Source organism: Microcaecilia unicolor, chromosome 3, assembly GCF_901765095.1.
Source record: "Microcaecilia unicolor chromosome 3, aMicUni1.1, whole genome shotgun sequence".
Classification (NCBI taxonomy): domain Eukaryota; kingdom Metazoa; phylum Chordata; class Amphibia; order Gymnophiona; family Siphonopidae; genus Microcaecilia; species Microcaecilia unicolor.
In genome coordinates this window covers 33060202-33078684 of record NC_044033.1, presented here as the reverse complement: position 1 = coordinate 33078684, position 18483 = coordinate 33060202, and the positions used below count along the sequence as shown (strand labels likewise).

The 18483-nt window shown below is 44.3% G+C and overlaps 1 protein-coding gene across 2 annotated transcripts in view; it reads right to left on the bottom strand.

Annotated features, from left to right (window-relative positions):
* The window catches only part of TTC7A (tetratricopeptide repeat domain 7A), a 557697-nt gene that overhangs the window by 307148 nt on the left and 232066 nt on the right, over positions 1-18483 (bottom strand). For both annotated transcript variants that reach the window (XM_030195820.1, XM_030195819.1), the window contains 2 exons: positions 16715-16852; positions 10235-10318 (listed from right to left, as the gene is read on the bottom strand). In XM_030195820.1, coding sequence (XP_030051680.1) covers positions 10235-10318; positions 16715-16852 — 222 coding nt within the window. The remainder of the gene's footprint in view (positions 1-10234; positions 10319-16714; positions 16853-18483) is intronic.

The window sequence follows — 18483 nt, the reverse complement described above, 5'->3', positions numbered from 1 at the left end:
AAAATACGTTCAATGCATCAGAGCTAAGATACGCTAGCTAGGACGCCTGACTTGGTTGTACAAGCAAAGCAGACACGAGCAATTAAGGCTTCATCTAATGGACAGCAGAGCCCTCCATCCAAACTTCTCAGCACTAAAGTAAGCTGAAAGATGTGATGCGTGTCATGCAAGTATGGGTTCCCCGTTAGGGATGTGCAAATTTCTTCAAAATAAGTCAATGAACAATTTAACAAACCTAGAAAAGGTTTTTGAAGAAATCTGAATACAAAATTTTTACTCAGAGAAGCAGGTTTCAGCAGAACGTACATAACAATCAGATTTTTTGAAAAATCCGCAGCAAACTTTTTATATTACATTTGGCTATTTCACAACTTTCTATTAAATTTTCCCCAAATTTGTCAGTAAAAATCCAACTGATGCCCTTGGTGGATCATATTCCAGACCTCACCTTAACCACGTCCCATGAAACACCTTCACCCACAGCGCATAAAAGTGCTTGTGAAATGATACAAGATGAACAATTTCATAGAAGCCCATTTCTGCGGATAATGTACTGTTTCATTCATAGAAATGGCACTGGAAATTACTCTCTGAATTGTTTGCAAATCTCTGTTTTTAATTGCAAATGTACTGTTTGCAAAGACAAAGCCTACCTATAGCTGCTTCCTATATGTTTTTTTTTTTTTTAACTCGGTAGTTTGCTCCTGGTCCTTTTGGAGAATCTAGCACCAGGGATTTCCTCTTATTCTATACCCTCACTTAGTCAAGTCATTGCAGTGACCATCTTTAGTCAGAGTCAATGCATCAGAAGTCCTTCTGGACTCCTGCATTCATGGGCCCAAATCCAGGTATGAGGTGTTACTATGACATGATGGCGGGGACACTCCCTTCCCCCAACTACGCTCTGTGTGTATTACCTGTTCTGCTTCTGTCCGATTCCAAATGAAAGGTGTTGGTTCTGGAATAGGAAAAGTAGCACACTATGGTGGTTGTTTAGAAGGAACCCCACATGTAAATGGCAGCTTTTAAATGGCTGGAGAGGTCCAAATCAAAACAGGAGCCATTCAGATGTGGAGAATCTCACTACATCCAAATGGCATGGGGAGGATGAGGAGAGGGGGTAGTCTGGGCAGGCCTACAATACAGCCGTGCATTCCCTATGTCTCCAGTAGGAAAAATAGATGTTGGAATTTAAACCTGCTCCAAAGCAAGTCTAAGCACCTACAGTAGGAGCAGCTGTAAATCCCTATTTTTGCTCCCCCCACTCCTCCCTGACTATCTACAGCCCCCATGATCATACCCTTTGCCATCCAATCCCATAGCCCACTCACGTTGCACCATCCCCCGTCTCCTCCCCTTCCCCACACCAGCAACCCTCTCCACGGCAAACTCCAGTCCCCCCCCCAACAGTAGGTACCCCCAACCACATCACTCCCAATAACAACTAACTCTCAATGGCTCAACATGACACCCCTCCCCTGTTACACCCCCGCACCCCAAGGAATCCTCCCCAAAATAGAACCTCCTCCAGCAGCCCCCCATAAGTGTGCACATGTCTCATAAGTACATAAGTATTGCAATACTTGGAAAGACCAAAGGTCCATCAAGCCCAGCATCCTGTTTCCAACAGTGGCCAGTCCAGGTCACAAATACCTGGCAAGATCCCAAAAAAGTACAAAACATTTTATACTGCTTATCCCAGAAATAGTGGATTTTCCCCAAGCCTATTCAATAACGGTCTATGGACTTTTCCTTTAGGAAGTTGTCCAAACGTTTTTAAAACTCCGCTAAGCCAACCGCCTTTACCACATTCTCTGGCAACGAATTCCAGAATTTAATTACACGTTGATTGAAGAAAAATTTTTTCTGATTCGTTTTAAATTTACTACATTGTAGCTTCATCGCATGCCCCCTAGTCCTAGTATTTTTGGAAAGCGTAAACAGACGCTTCATGTCTACTCGTTCAACTCCACTCATTATTTTATAGACCTCTATCATATCTCCCCTCAGCCGCCTTTTCTCCAAGCTGAAGAGCCCTAGCCGCTTTAGCCATTCCTCATAGGGAAGTCGTCCCATCCCCTTTATCATTTTCGTCGCCCTTCTCTGCACCTTTTCTAATTCCACTATATCTTTTTTATTATTTATTATTATTTGTTGCATTTGTATCCCACATATTCCCACCTATTTGCAGGCTCAATGTGGCTTACATTATGCCGTAATGGCGATTGCCATTTCCAGAATGAGAAATACAAAGTGGTATTGCATTAAAGTTCATGAGTAACAGAGTAGATTAAGCAGTCAAGTATAAAGAGTTTTGAGATGTGGCGACCAGAATTGAACACAATATTCGAGGTGTGGTCGCACTATGGAGCGATACAAAGGCATTATAACATCCTCATTTTTGTTTTTCATTCCTTTCCTAATAATACCTAACATTCTATTTGCTTTCTTAGCCGCATCAGCACACTGAGCAGAAGGTTTCAAAGTATCATCGACGACGACACCTAGATCCCTTTCTTGGTCCGTGACTCCTAACGTGAAACCTTGCATGATGTAGCTATAATTCAGGTTCCTCTTTCCCACATGCATCACTGTGCACTTGCTCACATTAAACGTCATCTGCCATTTAGACACCCAGTCTCCCAGTCTCGTAAGGTTCGCTTGTAATTTTTCATAATCCTCCTGCAATTTAATGACTTTGAATAACTTTGTGTCATCAGCAAATTTAATTACTTCACTAGTTACTCCCATCTCTAGGTCATTTATAAATATGTTAAAAAGCAGCGGTCCCAGCACAGAGCCCTGGGGAACCCCACTAACTACCCTTCTCCATTGAGAATATTGACCATTTAACCCTACTCTCTGTTTTCTATCTTTTAACCAGTTTTTAATCCACAATAGAACACTACCTCCTATCCCATGACTCTCCAATATCCTCTGGAGTCTTTCATGAGGTACTTTGTCAAACGCCTTCTGAAAATCCAGATACACAATATCGACTGGCTCACCTTTATCCACATGTTTTTTCACCAATTCAAAGAAATGTAGTAGATTGGTGAGGCAAGATTTCCCTTCACTAAATCCATGTTGACTTCATCTCATTAATCCATGCTTTTGAATATGCTCTGTAATTTTGTTCTTAATCATAGTCTCTACCATTTTGCCCGGCACCGGTCTATAATTTCCAGGATCTCCTCTGGAACTTTTTTTAAAAATCGGCATTACATTAGCTCCACCAAGTGGTTCTCTCCCATATATAGAAACCTGACTTCTAGTGGTAGTATAGAGGTATCGGTGGCCATTTTGAGCCTGGAGGAGCACTGCAGTGGGAGGAAGTGGGCATCGTTCTTGCCCCACTAGATCTCAGGGACACCCAGTAAGGCTAGAGTTGGCATTGGAAGGGTGAAGTTTGAGTCATGGGAAGGGGTTGTCCTTGTGATAAGGAAGCCTCATGGTGGGTAAATGCCCAAGAAGGGGGGGAAGTGAAGGGGATCCTGCCTTGAGCTGGAAGGGGATTCCTTGGGAGGGAAACGTAGCATCGAGGGAGAGGAATCAGGTGTTGAGCCAGTGAGAGAGGTTTGCTATAAGTGCTGCTAAGGTTTGGGGGGGGGGGGGGGGGGGAGTGAGCATAGAGACTGGAGGTTGCCTCAGGGAAGGTTGCTGGTGGGGTGGGGAGGGGATGGGGAATGATGTCACACTGTTAGGGGGGATGGACTCCACTGATTAGGGCCATTTTTTTTTTGTTACATTTGTACTCCGCGCTTTCCCACTCATGGCAGGCTCAATGCGGCTTACATGGGGCAATGGAGGGTTAAGTGACTTGCCCAGAGTCACAAGGAGCTGCCTGTGCCTGAAGTGGGAATCGAACTCAGTTCCTCAGGACCAAAGTCCACCACCCTAACCACTAGGCCACTCCTCCACTGTTGCTACTATTTGAGATTCTACATGGAATGTTGCTATTCCACTAGCAACATTCCATGTAGAAGTCGGCCCTTGTAGACCACCAATGTAGCCGCGCAGGCTTCTGCTTCTGTGAGTCTGACGTCCTGCACGTACGTGCAGGACGTCAGACTCACAGAAACAGAAGCCTGCGCAGCCTTCTACATGGAATGTTGCTAGTGGAATAGCAACATTCCATGTAGAATGTCCAATAGTAGCAACATTCCATGTAGAATCTCCAATAGTATCTATTTTTTTTTTGTTACATTTGTACCCTGCGCTTTCCCACTCATGGCAGGCTCAATGCGTCTTACATGGGGCAATGGAAGGTCAAGTGACTTGCCCAGAGTCACAAGGAGCTGCCTGTGCCTGAAGTGGGAATCGAACTCAGTTCCTCAGGACCAAAGTCCACCACCCTAACCACTAGGCCACTCCTCCACTGTTGCTACTATTTGAGATTCTATATGGAATGTTGCTATTCCACTAGCAACATTCCATGTAGAAGTCGGCCCTTGCGGATCACCAATGTGGCCGCGCAGGCTTCTGCTTCTGTGAGTCTGACGTCCTGCACGACGTCAGACTCACAGAAACAGAAGCCTGCGCTGCCTTCTACGTGGAATGTTGCTAGTGGAATAGCAACATTCCATGTAGAATGTCCAATAGTAGCAACATTCCATGTAGAATCTCCAATAGTATCTATTTTATTTTTGTGACATTTGTACCCTGCGCTTTCCCACTCATGGCTCAATGTGGCTTACATGGGGCAATGGAGGGTTAAGTGACTTGCCCAGAGTCACAAGGAGCTGCCTGTGCCTGAAGTGGGAATCGAACTCAGTTCCTCAGTTCCCCAGGACCAAAGTCCACCACCCTAACCACTAGGCCACTCCTCCACTCCACTTGGTGAGACAGCAGCAATTTTAGAACTCTATTCACATGTGTATATTTGGGGGGGGGGGGGGGAGTAAGGATCCTCTCACCCCCCCCCCCCACACCCCCCCAATGCAGCATTCTGAAATCGCTGCTCTCTCTGGCCATGGAGGACTACAACCTGCAGCCCTGCTCCTATTTTACATGATGCTCTATTATTTATAGCACTTGTATCCCACATTTTCCCACCAACTTGCAGGCTCAATGTGGCTTACATTTGCTGTAATGGCGGTTGACATTTCCAGTAACAGAATTACAAATGGTAACATACATGGAACATAGCATATATGGAACAGAACATGGTATATATATATACATTTGCCAAGCCTCTCAGAAAATAGTTTAAGAATTCCACATGTCCTGAGTTGGATACATGAATTCCCTTCTCCATGTCTTTTCTAACATTTGCCTCAATATATTTATCTAACATTAACTGATTTCTCAAATGTATGAATCTATAAAGAAACACCCAACAAATACCTGCCTAATGTGACCTTGCACCTCAATAAATAATTATTACCCAACAATACTACTCACACAAAACACAAATCCATCAATGAAATAGTGCAGGATCAATTAGTACATAATTTATTATCATATTTAGAAATGGTATCATTCCGGTAAATATTATTTTGTGCTCTTTGTGGATTTAAATACCAGTGCCAGGTTACCTTTGCTGTTTTGAAGCGCAGTCTTATGCAAATTGTTCTCTGCCCTTTCACGGTGGACTTACACTGTATGTTGTCAAGATGTATCATTTTACTGATTTATTTATTAAAAATGTAACAAATATAACATTTCAAAAGAAGAAAATAAGAAATGAAACAGAAGAGCAGTAGCTCCCCCTAGAGGCGTGTATTTATGAATGCCATTTACGCGTAAGTGCTGACGATTGCCATTTACACACATATATGGACTACACGCCATTCTATAAATAGCGTGTAAGTGCATTAGCTCATAACTGCAAAGGGGCATACACATGGGCAGAGCACGAGCATGTCTCCAATTTACAAGCCTAACTTATAATAATAATAATGTTTTTATTGATGAATGCATAAATGATACAATATCATGCCAATCCGTATAACTCTGGTAGTAAACATTTCAAACCTGTACTAATACATCTGAACATCTATCATCAACATTTTCTGTTTCCCCCCTCCCCTTCCCCCTCCCTTTTGTAATATGTTTATTGACTGTATCCAATGTTAAAGAGAAAATCTGTACAGAATTATTGTCAAGGCGGCTTTATAGGAACCTTTGGACTGTATCAATCAGTGACCATAGCACTGTTCAGCAAGTTCAAAATGAAAATAAAATATGGAATGCTGTCAACATTCTGTAGTCAGTACATGTAGTTCCTGTGTTTCACTACTTTCCATGTCTCCTCCATCGTATGCTAAAGTTGTGAGTCATCAACAAGTTAACACCCACAGGGCAGGAGGAACACATCACAGTTTTTGAATGCCATCCTCCTTTCCCCATCTCACAGACTTCCTTCATTCTATATCATACTCATCCCGTCTCCCCTCCCCTTCCCTCCTAACCCACCCTGAGGTATCTTCCAGAAATATGCCCTGCTGTAAAATCAAAGGGAGTTCAGTACCAGACTTCTACCCCTGGTATGCAGTGTCTGAATATATGAGCCCCAAATGTCCAAAAAGGCCTTCCTCCTCCTCTTCGAACCTCCAACCCCTCGGCGCTCACATAGCATTAGCTCATGAAATCTATTCCTCCAGTGCCAGAAATCCGGGAGAGTACTGCCCACCCATTGATCTTTTACCAACCAAATAGGCCCTACAGATCAAGTGTCTTCCAGATATGCTCTGCAATACAAACACCTCATGTTTATCCAGTAACACACCCATCGGGGAGTCCACTACCCCAGAGCCCAGCAAAAGGGACAGATACTGCAAAACCTCCTTCCAAAAATGGTGTACCCGAAAACATTCCCACAAACAGTGAAACAAAGACCCAGGCAATCTTCCACACTTTTCACATAGTGGGTCTTCCACCCCTTTCATCCGAAAAATCTGAGCTTTTGTGAGGTATGCTCTACGTAGAATTCGGTATTGACATTCACAGAGACAAGCCTAACTTATAAAATACGATAAGTTACGCGCAGTTCATGCCACACTGTCATTGTTACAGATAACATGGCGAAGGTAAATTCATCCACACTGTCAATACATTTACCATGCAGTAAAGATACTTTTAGTGTGGTAATTGTACGAGAAGATTCTGGAACACTCCCCACAGTTACTGTTCTAACTCCTGTACATAGGGCAGCTTGTGCTGTCTGTTTATATCAGATTATATGTCTGTAAATTATTGAGCTGTGTATATGGACCAGGGCCTTCATTTCTGCAGTCCTCTGTGATTAGCTTTTGTTATTTATTTATTTAATTTGTTACATTTGTATCCCACATTTTCCCACCTATTTGCAGGCTCAATGTGGCTTACATAGCACAGTAGAGGTGATCGCCAATACCGGTATGAACAAATACAAAGTGAGGCTATGGCACGAGTAATGATCAGTGTGATAGACACGTTGGGGGTCATAAGGAGGAAGAGTTGGGTTATGGCCAGTACGAACTTTTATATTGTTGTGTTGCGGGGTTAAGGCATTTAGGTTGGATTGTTAGGGTATGCCTTTTCAAACAGGTTAGTCTTTAGGAGTTTCCGGAAGTTTAGGTGGTCATATATTGTTTTCACGGCGATTGGTAGTGCGTTCCATAGTTGCGTGCTTATTTAAGAGAAGCTAGATGCTTAGGTTGATTTGTATTTGAGTCCTTTGCAGCTTGGGTGGTGGAGATTTAGGTATGTTCGTGTTGATCTTGTTGTGTTTCTGGTTGGTAGGTCTATGAGGTCTGTCATGTATCCCGGGGCATTGCCATAAATGATTTTATGAACCAGGGTGCAGATTTTGAACGCAATACATTCCTTGATTGGGAGCCAGTGTAGTTTTTCTCGCAGAGGTTTGGCGCTATCGAATCTTGTTTTTCCGAATATAAGCCTGGCTGCTGTGTTTTGAGCAGTTTGGAGTTTCTTTATGATTTGTTCTTTACATCCCGCATAGATTCCATTACAGTAATCTAGATGGCTTAGTATTGTGGATTGTACCAAGTTGTGAAATATTTCCCTCGGGGAAAAAAGGTTTCACTCGTTTGAGCTTCCACATTGAGTGAAACATTTTCTTTGTTGTAGCTTTCACTTGGCTCTCTAGTGTGAGATTTCGGTTGATTGTAACTCTGAGAATTTTCAGGCTGTCTGAGATAGGGAGGGTGTAATCTGGGGTGGTTATGTTGGTGAGTTTGATTGTGTTATATTGGGATGAGAGGATGAGACAGTGTGTTTTTTCTGTGTTAAGTTTAGTTGAAATGCATTCGCCCATGAGTTCATGATGTTCAAGCTGAGTTTGATTTCTTTGGTGATTTCTGTTAGATCATTTTTGTAAGGGATGTACAATGTGACGTCATCAGCGTATATGAAAGGGTTAAGGCCTTGACTGGATAGGGACTTGGCTAATGGTGTCATCATTAGATTAAAAAGGAGCAGCGATAGTGGCGATCCTTGAGGTACTCCACAGTCTGCTTTCCATGGTGATGATATGGTCGATTTTGATTTCACTTGATATGTTCTAGTCGTTAGGAAGCCCCTGATCCAGTTACGTACACGTCCACCAATCCCGAACTATTGTAGGTTGTTTAGTAGTATGTTTTGTTTTTTGTTACATTTGTACCCCGCGCTTTCCCACTCATGGCAGGCTCAATGCAGCTTACATGGGGCAATGGAGGGTTAAGTGACTTGCCCGGAGTCACAAGGAACTGCCTGTGCCTGAAGTGGGAATCAAACTCAGTTCCTCAGTTCCCTAGGACCAAAGTCCACCACCCTAACCACTAGGCCACTCCTCCACTGTTGCTACTATTTGAGATTCCACTAGCAACATTCCATGTAGAAGTCGGCCCTTGCAGATCACCAATGTGGCCGCGCAGGCTTCTGCTTCTGCGAGTCTGACGTCCTGCACATACGTGCAGGACGTCAGACTCACAGAAACAGAAGCTTGCGCAGCCTTCTACATGGAATGTTGCTAGTGGAATAGCAACATTCCATGTAGAATGTCCAATAGTAGCAACATTCCATGTAGAATCTCCAATAGTATCTATTTTATTTTTGTTACATTTGTACCCCGCGCTTTCCCACTCATGGCAGGCTCAATGCGGCTTACATGGGGCAATGGAGGGTTAAGTGACTTGCCCAGAGTCACAAGGAAGCTGCCTGTGTCTGAAGTGAGAATCGAACTCAGTTATGGTTCACCATGTCGAACGCACTAGACATGTCGAATTGTAGGAGAAGTATGCTTTTGCCTGTCTCTTAGAGCTTTGTTACTACTTGTCTCTAGGCATGCCGACTGCTTTGTGTAAGAGAATTGAGAGCTGGAAGCTATACCTAGATATTAGATCCAACATGTAGAGGGCATGAACTCACCATGTTAAGGAAGGAAACTGCTTATTTTTTTCCCTCTTAGGGTAGACAAGTATAGTGATTTTTCACCTGTGTGGTTGCTTATAGTTACCTGTGCAGCTGCTGTGCCTATTGATTTCAGTATCCAAATAACCAGGCAGTTCCTCCTCTCTGGAGAGAGGCTGATCACAGACACAGGCTCGATCTTTATGTGCAGAATCCCTAATCCATCTCAACGCAACTGTAAGTGACTGATTTGTTTTTTTTATCTTGTCATCAATTGGATTAAATAAATAATTGGGATTATGGATTAAGAGTTTGTTTTTTTGGTAACTAGCAGTCCGAGGTTTCTCTCTGGATATACAAGGCTAGCGTAATGCCTTGTAGAGGCCAGAATTTATCAGACTTTAGATGGCTGACTAAATGGATCTATAGGTATGGCTAAGACTGCTGCTAGAGGTTGCCTCAGCCACTTTGATGATGGAGCCAGTCTGGACAGGAGCATGTGGGCAATTCACCACTAGTGACTGGAACAGTAGGCCCAGAGAGGCCTACTAGGGGTGTAGAGGGGTAGTGCATCCCCTTATACGGATCCCAGCTGATATTTAGCCAGGAGCAGCATAAGCATCTTATATGGGTCCTACCTGAATACTGGAAACAATCCACATAAATCCCGGCACCACAAAGCAGTCTGGTCAGCCCCGAATTTTCAATACCAGTGGGGGGACATGGCCCAGCACTGAATATCTACTTGTGGCAGTCAGCATTTAAAAAATGCTCACCTTGCCATCTGAATACTGACTGGAAAGTTTTTTATCTGCATGAAAAAATTTAAACATGGACACATGCTCTGTAATACCAAATTATCCTTCATAAATTTTCTGGGATATTATTTAGGTCTTACCTTCCCAGAAGCCATCATGGAAAGTGCTAGCTGGTACCAGAGGTGAAACTCATCAAAAGCAAACTTCATGGCTCTCTCCAGACACTGCAAATCAATTTTGAAAAATAAAATCCATAAAACAAAACATATGTCATTCTTAGTTTTTGTTTTTACTTCTTATTTATTAAACTGTACACTTGCATCAACTCATAATGCCAACACTCGTAATGCTAAGATTATGTGATACCTGGTTATTTTACTGGCAATAATATAAGGGAGGTTACTTAAAGGTTACTGTCTCATTCAGGGGTTAACAGTAGGACAGTAAAAATCAAACACAATAGCAGTGTGGTAAACACTTTTCTTAGTTCATCTTGAATCCACCTGCTTTTACCATCAGAACAAAATCAAAATTTCCGATTTCTCTCTGGAGACAATGCACAAGTCTTGTGTTAGAGCCATGCACCAATGCGAAGTTTTAGTCCCCAATGTAGTACTTCTACAACAGGGTACCTACGTGATGTCTATTCTATAAAGAAAGTAGGCACCTACGTTTCTGTATAGAATATTAGCGTAAAAGGGTATATAAAGATGTGCGCCTTTAAGCAAAAGCTCTTGCACCGGCTGTGGAGCTGGTGTAAATTTATTTATTTAACAAAATTTATAGCCCACATATCCTAACATCTAAGTGGGTTACAACAAAACAAACATAATCACAATCACACATACAATTAAAATAACAATTCAAAAAGGATTAAAACTCGCAAACAACCTTAAAATCTCAAAGATTTGAAACTCCCATCTAAACATCACGAAACGCCCTACCAATCAAAAAAGTCTTCAGTTGTTTACGAAATAAAGATAAAGAAGAAATGTGACACACGCAGGCATATTTTCAAAGACTTACAAAGTTTCATATGTTACTATTGGGTTCATTTTCGAAAGAGAAGGACGTCCATCTTTCGACATAAATCAGAAGATGGACTTCCTTCTTCCAGGGACGTCCAAATCGGTATAATCAAAACACGAATTAGGACGTCCCCAACACAAGAATGGCCAAAGTTCAATGGGGCGTGTTGGAGGTATAGCGAAGGTAGGACTTGGGCGTGCCTAACACTTGGAAGTCCTTGACCCATAATCGAAAAAAACAAAGACATCCCTGACGAACACTTGGACATTTTCACCCGGATCTGTTTTTCTTATGACTAACGCACAAAAAGGTGCCCGAAATGACCAGATGACCATCGTAGGGAATCGGGGATGATCTCCCGTTAATCCATCAGTGATCACCAATCCCCTCCCACCCACAAAAAACATCTTTCAAAATAATTAGTGCCAGCCTCAGATGTCATACTCAGGTCCATGACAGCAGTATGCAGGTCCCTGGAGCAGTTTTAGTGGGTGCAGTGCACTTCAGACAGGCGGACCCAACCCCATCCGCCCCCCCCCCCCCACCTGTTACATTTGTGGAGGAAACAGCGAGCCCTCCAAAACCCACCGTACCCACATCTAGGAGCCCCCCTTCACCCGTAAGGGCTATAGTAGTGGTGTACAGTTGTGGGTAGTGGGCTTTGGGGGGGGGTTCTGGGTGGCTCAGCACACAAGGTAAGGGAGCTATGTTCCTGGGAGCAAGTTATGAAGTCCACTGCAGTGCCCCCTAGGGTGCCCGGTTGGTGTCCTGGCATGTCAGGAGAACCAATGCACTACAAATGCTGGCTCCTCCCACTACCAAATGGCTTGCATTTGGTCGTTTTTGACATGGACGTCTTTGGTTTTGAAAATCGCTGAAAATCAGAAACGTCCATGTCCAGGGACGGTGAAATTTAAGGATTTAGACGTCCCTGACAGTATTTTTGAAACGAAAGATGGACGTCCATCTGCCAGTGCCGGACAGGCTTCTACAGTCTGTGCCCTGAAAATGGCAAGAAAAAAATTGAGATCAAGTATACATAAGAACTTAAGAATAGCCAAACTGGGTCAGAGCAATGGTCCATCTGGCCCAGTATCCTGCTTTCAACGGTGGCCCAACCCAGGTCACAAGTACCTGACAGAAACCCAAACAGTGGCAACATTCCATGCTACCAATCCCAGGACAAGCAGTGGCTTCCCCATGTCTGTCTCAGTAGCAGACTATGGACTTTTCCTCTATGAACCTTTACAAACCTTTTTTAAACCTAGACAAGTTACCACATCCTCCGGCAACAAGTTCCAGAGCTTAACTATTCTTGGAGTGAAAAAAATGCTTCTTTCTATTTGTTTTAAAAGCATTTTCATGTAATTTGCTTATGCTGAGTTTACCTTGTTGGGCAGACTGGATGGACCGTTCAGGTCTTTATCTGCCGTCATCTACTATGTTTCAAAAATACAGGTTTCCCCGCCCCTAGATTTGGACGTTTTGCAAGGACGTCCAAATCGCAACTAGGACGTCCCTTTCGAAAATGCCCCTTCACGTAACTTTGTAATTCTTAAATGCTTTGCAAATGAGTCCTAAAGTTAATGGAAGAGCATTCCACAATCTGAGACCAACAACAGAACAAATACAACAAACCATTTGCAAGTGAACATCATGAAAAGAAGGAATATCCAATAATGCTTGATCATTAGACCAAAGAGACCCTACAGGATGATATTCTCGCAATTTCTGAGTCAAAGCCAATGGAGCATCATCACGCAGTGCCTTAAAAATCAACACCAGTAACTTGAACTCAATCCGCCACACAATAGGTATCCAATGTAATTTCTCTAATTGAGGAGTAATATGCTCCAATTTACTCGTCCGTGTAAGCAACCGAAATGCAGAGTTTTGTGCCACCTGCAATGCCCGTAGCGTAGTATGCGGAAGACCACACAAAAGGGCATTGCAATAATCAAATGAGGTCATACATAGCTCTGCAGAACCCTGTGGACATTTTCTTCCGAAAGGAAATTCCTTAATCTCACACTCAAAAGCAACTTGAAAAACATTAACTTAACCACTGAAGCAACATGTGACTTAAACGACAATGTTGTATCCAAAGTCACTCATGGACACAAACTTCTCCTCGCCTATCTAACCATAAAATCTGAGTTTTAGAACATGTAATTTCTCAACCATTCATTCTCAACCAGGTTTGCACACACTGAAAATGAGACTGCACCAAACGAATTCCCTCATCTACTGTCAGAGGCACAGGAAAATAAAACTGTACATTATCAGCGTAGAGACGGTAGCCAACACCAAAATTTGCCAAAACCTCACAGATTGGTGATATAAATAAGTTAAATAGAAAGATGACAAACGCCGAACCCTGTGGAACCCCAGCACGAACTGGCTTCCAACATGATTGAGAAGAATGCTGAACCACCTGAACTGTTTGCTCCTCCAAAAAAGATCGAAAACAATTCAACACTTTTCCTGAAATCCCAAATGATCTCAACTGGCGCGACAGCAAAATATGATCAACTGTGTCAAAAACAGCGGCCACATCCAATGAAAAAAACAAAAACCTCTCACCCCGGTCAAAACCTACTACTACTACTACTATTTAGCATTTCTATAGCGCTACAAGGCATACTGTGACAAGGCTACATCCCCGATGTATAGAGTGAAGCAGCAAAACCATGAACTACATATCCCAGAATGCATTTCCAGTCCTAGCAGTGAGATCCCAGGGGATAGGCAAGCTGGCCATATACCGTCTCTGACCACAAGAGGGAGGGGGAATGAAGGAGCCAGTTCCCGGGACCAGCAATCAGTATATCATGGTGCCCACCTGTAATAGGGAGGGGTGGGCTGAGAAACAGGAGGAGGATTGGATGGAAGAGGGAATTAATCAGCCTGAGCCGGGGAAGGAGGCAGAATGAAATGGGAGCTTGAGAGCTGAGGAAGGCAGCCCCTGAAGGTTTGGAAACCTACATGGCTTTAGAATTTATTTTGGTTTAAACCCTGCTTAAGTGGAGAAGCCTGTTTTTCTTTTGTGAAACCTGATTATTTTGAGAACCTCTGAAGTTGGAAGGCTTGTTTATGAAGGAGGGCTGTCTGGTGGGAAGAGGGGTTCAGTTCAGGAGGAGAGGAGCAGTGCAGGCTGAAATACCTTGGGTTGAGGAAGTCCCAAAAGTATTGCACCTCCTGGCAGTAAAGGCTGCTTGGTGATTAACTGTCTTGAGGGGAAATCCTGCTTGTGGGACAAGTACTATTTGTTTGTTACTGGCTGGGACAAAAAAAAGCAGGGATTTCCAAAGGGCTCTTGCATTCCCCTCAGGGAAGGGGGCAAAGTCTTTGTGTAATTGGCTGATGTACTAAGCAAGGCAGAACAGCCCTGCCTGAGAAGCAAGTCTCTACTCTGGAGTGAAGTTTTGTTTATGAATCTGGAAACTAAAGGAATGTTTTTGAAGTATTTCCTGGTGGCAGTTTTGTGAAGTTCTGGCTATTCATGGGAGGCAGCTTCCTCCCCCATACTGGAGCAGCGGGCCCGTTTACAATATGCAGCGCTGCACAAACATAGAATATCTTCTAACAAAGTGAGCAACGAAGTCCCGAGTTCAATGCCGCTTACGAAAACCAAACTGAAAGGAATCCAGTAAAGAAAAACGATCCACAAAATCAGTCAACTAAAACAACACTAATTTCTCCGTCACTTTTGCAAAAAAATAAAAATAAAAAATGTGAAATAGAGCAAAAAAGCTCAGCTTGATCAGTAGTCAAAGAAGGCAAACAGCTGCCCTTTTCAGAAGAGGAGGCACCAATGCCTCATCAAACATCCAATAATAAGCAAAGCCATCAGTCCTGAAATATCAGATTTCAAAGCTTTCAGAAGTACTGTAGAACACAAATGTAAAGGGCTACCAGCATTTTTTAAATGATTGAACTACCTGCTCCGCCCGATGCACATCCACTGCAGTGAACTCTGACCACAATTACAGTCCAACTTCCACAGCATTATCACTCTGTAAATCACCAACCAAAGACCCCTTTCATTTTGGACTGAAAATAGTCCGCCAACTGCTGATTAGACGGAAAAGAATCCACGTTCACAGAAGGCGTAACCAAGGACTCTACAACTCGTTTGACTGGCAAGTCGCCTTGACAATACAGTCACCAAAAAATACACGCTTTGCAGTAATCACTGCACACTTAAATGTCTCCAGTGGCATTAATAAGGTCTCCCGCACTAACCTGGCGGTAACGGATTACTGCGGGAGCACTTATTGCCGCCTCAATGGGCGGCGGTAAAAGCCCCCTGCCGCATGGCCATCTGGTAAGATTTCTCTTAACGCATGGCCATGTGTGTCTGGGGGCTCTTTACCCACTGCGCTTAAAAGGGCACTGGTGCACGGGAAAAACAGCCTCCGCCGCTAATGCAGGGCCCTTTTTCCTGCAGCTTGGTAAAAGGGCCCCTCAATCCTTTATCAGCACCGAAGGACCCAAAAGCCACATGAAGCATTAATGATCTTCCAGTACCAATGTATCATACAACAAGACTGGGGTCAGGTTGAAAGAAAAGAGATCCAGGAACTTAGAACCTTCTACTGTTCCCACCAGGGGCGTAGCCAGACACCCAATTTTGGGTGGGCAGAAGAACCCCACTCCATCCCACAGGTGATGTGGTCTCTCCTCTCACCTGCATGCCATATGGTCTCTCAAACATCCCCCCTCCCCTGCATACCTTTTAAATAGCAGATTTTCACCGGCAGCAAGCAGCAACTAACACACACTGCTCATGTTGGCCCCACAGCACCGATGCAGCTTCCTGTTTCCGCATAGGCGGGAATACGTCAGAGGGAAGGATGTGGGACTGGTGCGAGCAGTATGTATCAGTCGCTACTTGCTGCAGGTGAAGATCTGCTATTTACAAGGTATGCAGGAGGGACAGTTGTTGGGAGTTTTCGGCTGCTGAGGCTTGGGAATCCCTGCCAGCCACATCATAGGTATGCTGCTACTGGGTGGTCCTGAGGCTAAAGTGGGTGGGCCTGGGCCCACCCAAGCCCACCCTTGGCTACACCACTGCTTCCCACTACTACTACTTAACATTTCTAGAGCGCTACTAGGGTTACGCAGCGCTGTACAAATTAACAATTAAGGACGGTCCCTGCTCGGAAGAGCTTACAATCTAAAGGACGAAATGTCACTCAGTGCACTAGAGGAGTTTCTCAGTTTGGGCTTGAAGAGGCTCTGTGCTGAGCATCGGGGAGAGGACCAGCAGCACTGGGACGGTGATAGTCCCGGAAGAGCGAGCGGTAAGCCCTCGTTGGGCTTACTGCTGCTCTGTGAAAGGGCCCCTGAAGGAGCTATGTCCAGAAGTGGTTAAGCAGAGTCCTGTGTATACTAGAAAAGTCAACTAAGCTTTTCCGGAATTTTCTAGGAAGTGTTTAGGTCTGTGCCACCGTCCACCTATGTGGCTAATTAATCCTGTTTGCCTTCAGAAAAAAAGAAGAACCACCTACAACTTGTTTGTTGAAATTTCTATAGAGTTCATGAGTTACAAAGCACCGAGGCTTCAGCTGAAAGCAGGATTCGCTTACCTCAGAAAGCAGGACATACTGCCCTCTTATGCCCATGGTGATGCTCAGAAGATCATATATTGCAGAAGCGTTCTGGAGACTGACTGCTCGATCATCCTTTTGATCAGGGGCTCGACTAATTACTGCATCTCTATTCGCCTATTCAAAAGGGAAAAGAAAATCAGGAATTACTGAGAACATGAATGTAATGCCCTCGTAATGGCTTACAAGATTATTTATCTGTTATCAGCAGAACATATGAGATTGAAGGGGGGCAGACTCAAGAAGAATGTCAGGAAGTATTTTTTCACGGACAGAGTGGTGGATGCTTGGAATGCCCTCCCGCGGGAGGTGGTGGAGATGAAAACGGTAACGGAATTCAAACATGCGTGGGATAAACATAAAGGAATCCTGTGCAGAAGGAAGGGATCTTCAGGAGCTTAGCCTAGAATGGGTGGCAGAGCTGGTGGTTGGGAGGCGGGGCTAGTGCTGGGCAGACTTATACGGTCTGTGCCAGAGCTGGTGGTGGGAGGCGGGACTGGTAGTTGGGAGACGGGGATAGTGCTGGGCAGACTTATACGGTCTGTGCCAGAGCTGGTGGTGGGAGGCGGGACTGGTAGTTGGGAGACGGGGATAGTGCTGGGCAGACTTATAGGGTCTGTGGCAGAGCTGATGGTTTGGAGGCGGGGTTGGTGGTTGGGAGGCAGGGATAGGGCTGGCCAGACTTATACGGTCTGTGCCCTGAAGAGGACAGTACAAATAAAAAAGTAGCACATATGAATTTATCTTCTTGGGCAGACTGGATGGGCCGTGCAGGTCTTTTTCTGCCATCATCTACTATGTTTACTATATGTTTAACATATCTTTATGTCATTCTTTGTGTATTAAAAAAGAAACATATTTCCAGTAATGCTCTATCTCCTCTCACTTTTGGAGGTGATAAATATATTTGGTCTACAATATTATCACTGGCAAAAAAAAAGTGTTTAGAAAACATGGGCACCATTTATGTTTCATCTGTTCTTTTGCCCCTCCTGTCCCCCTTTTCTCCTACCAGCCTCTCATCAGTGTGATCCAGCAGCAGCAGCAGGACTTCTGGTTCATGATAACTTATCTCAGCCCCGGGCAAGCAACAGCTACAAATCCTCTCCACCCTGAGCCAGTGGCAAGACTCAGGGCACACACAGGCACCTCTTATTGTCCTTATATTTAGCCTTATATAGACGATTGAGGGCCCGATGCGCAAAGATTACAGTGCTTACGCTATTAAACCAGTAATGCACAAAGAGGTTTTCCGTGGCTCTAATTTGTGCTGTTAGCAGCCACCGAGAACCCCATGCAAATGTATTACAATGAACTCGTTAGTATTCTAATGAGAATTCCAGACGATGAACAGCCCCAGAGCGCTTAGCTTTAATGAGCATTTTTTATGGCTGCTCTGGAGCTCTTAGAGAGAAAGGGAAGCACAAGCAGGCAGCTACAAAGGATGCTTACTTGTACTATTTGCATCTCCGCTCCCGACTCCCCCCCCCCCCCACCCACCTTTTGAAGATTCCCTGATGGGCCAGTAGACCCTATACTCCCCCCCAGCCCCCCTTAGCAAAATCACCCTGGTGGTCCAGTGGACCCACCCCCCAAACACCAGCAAAGATCTATCCTGGTGGTCTAGTGACCCCCCTCCCCTGCCCATATCTTAAAAAGTTGGAGGCAGGAGGGCAGGAGCAACACCTCCTCCCTTTGGCCCTGCCGCTTCCAAAATGGTGGCGCCCGGCCCGTCTGGTGCATTATAG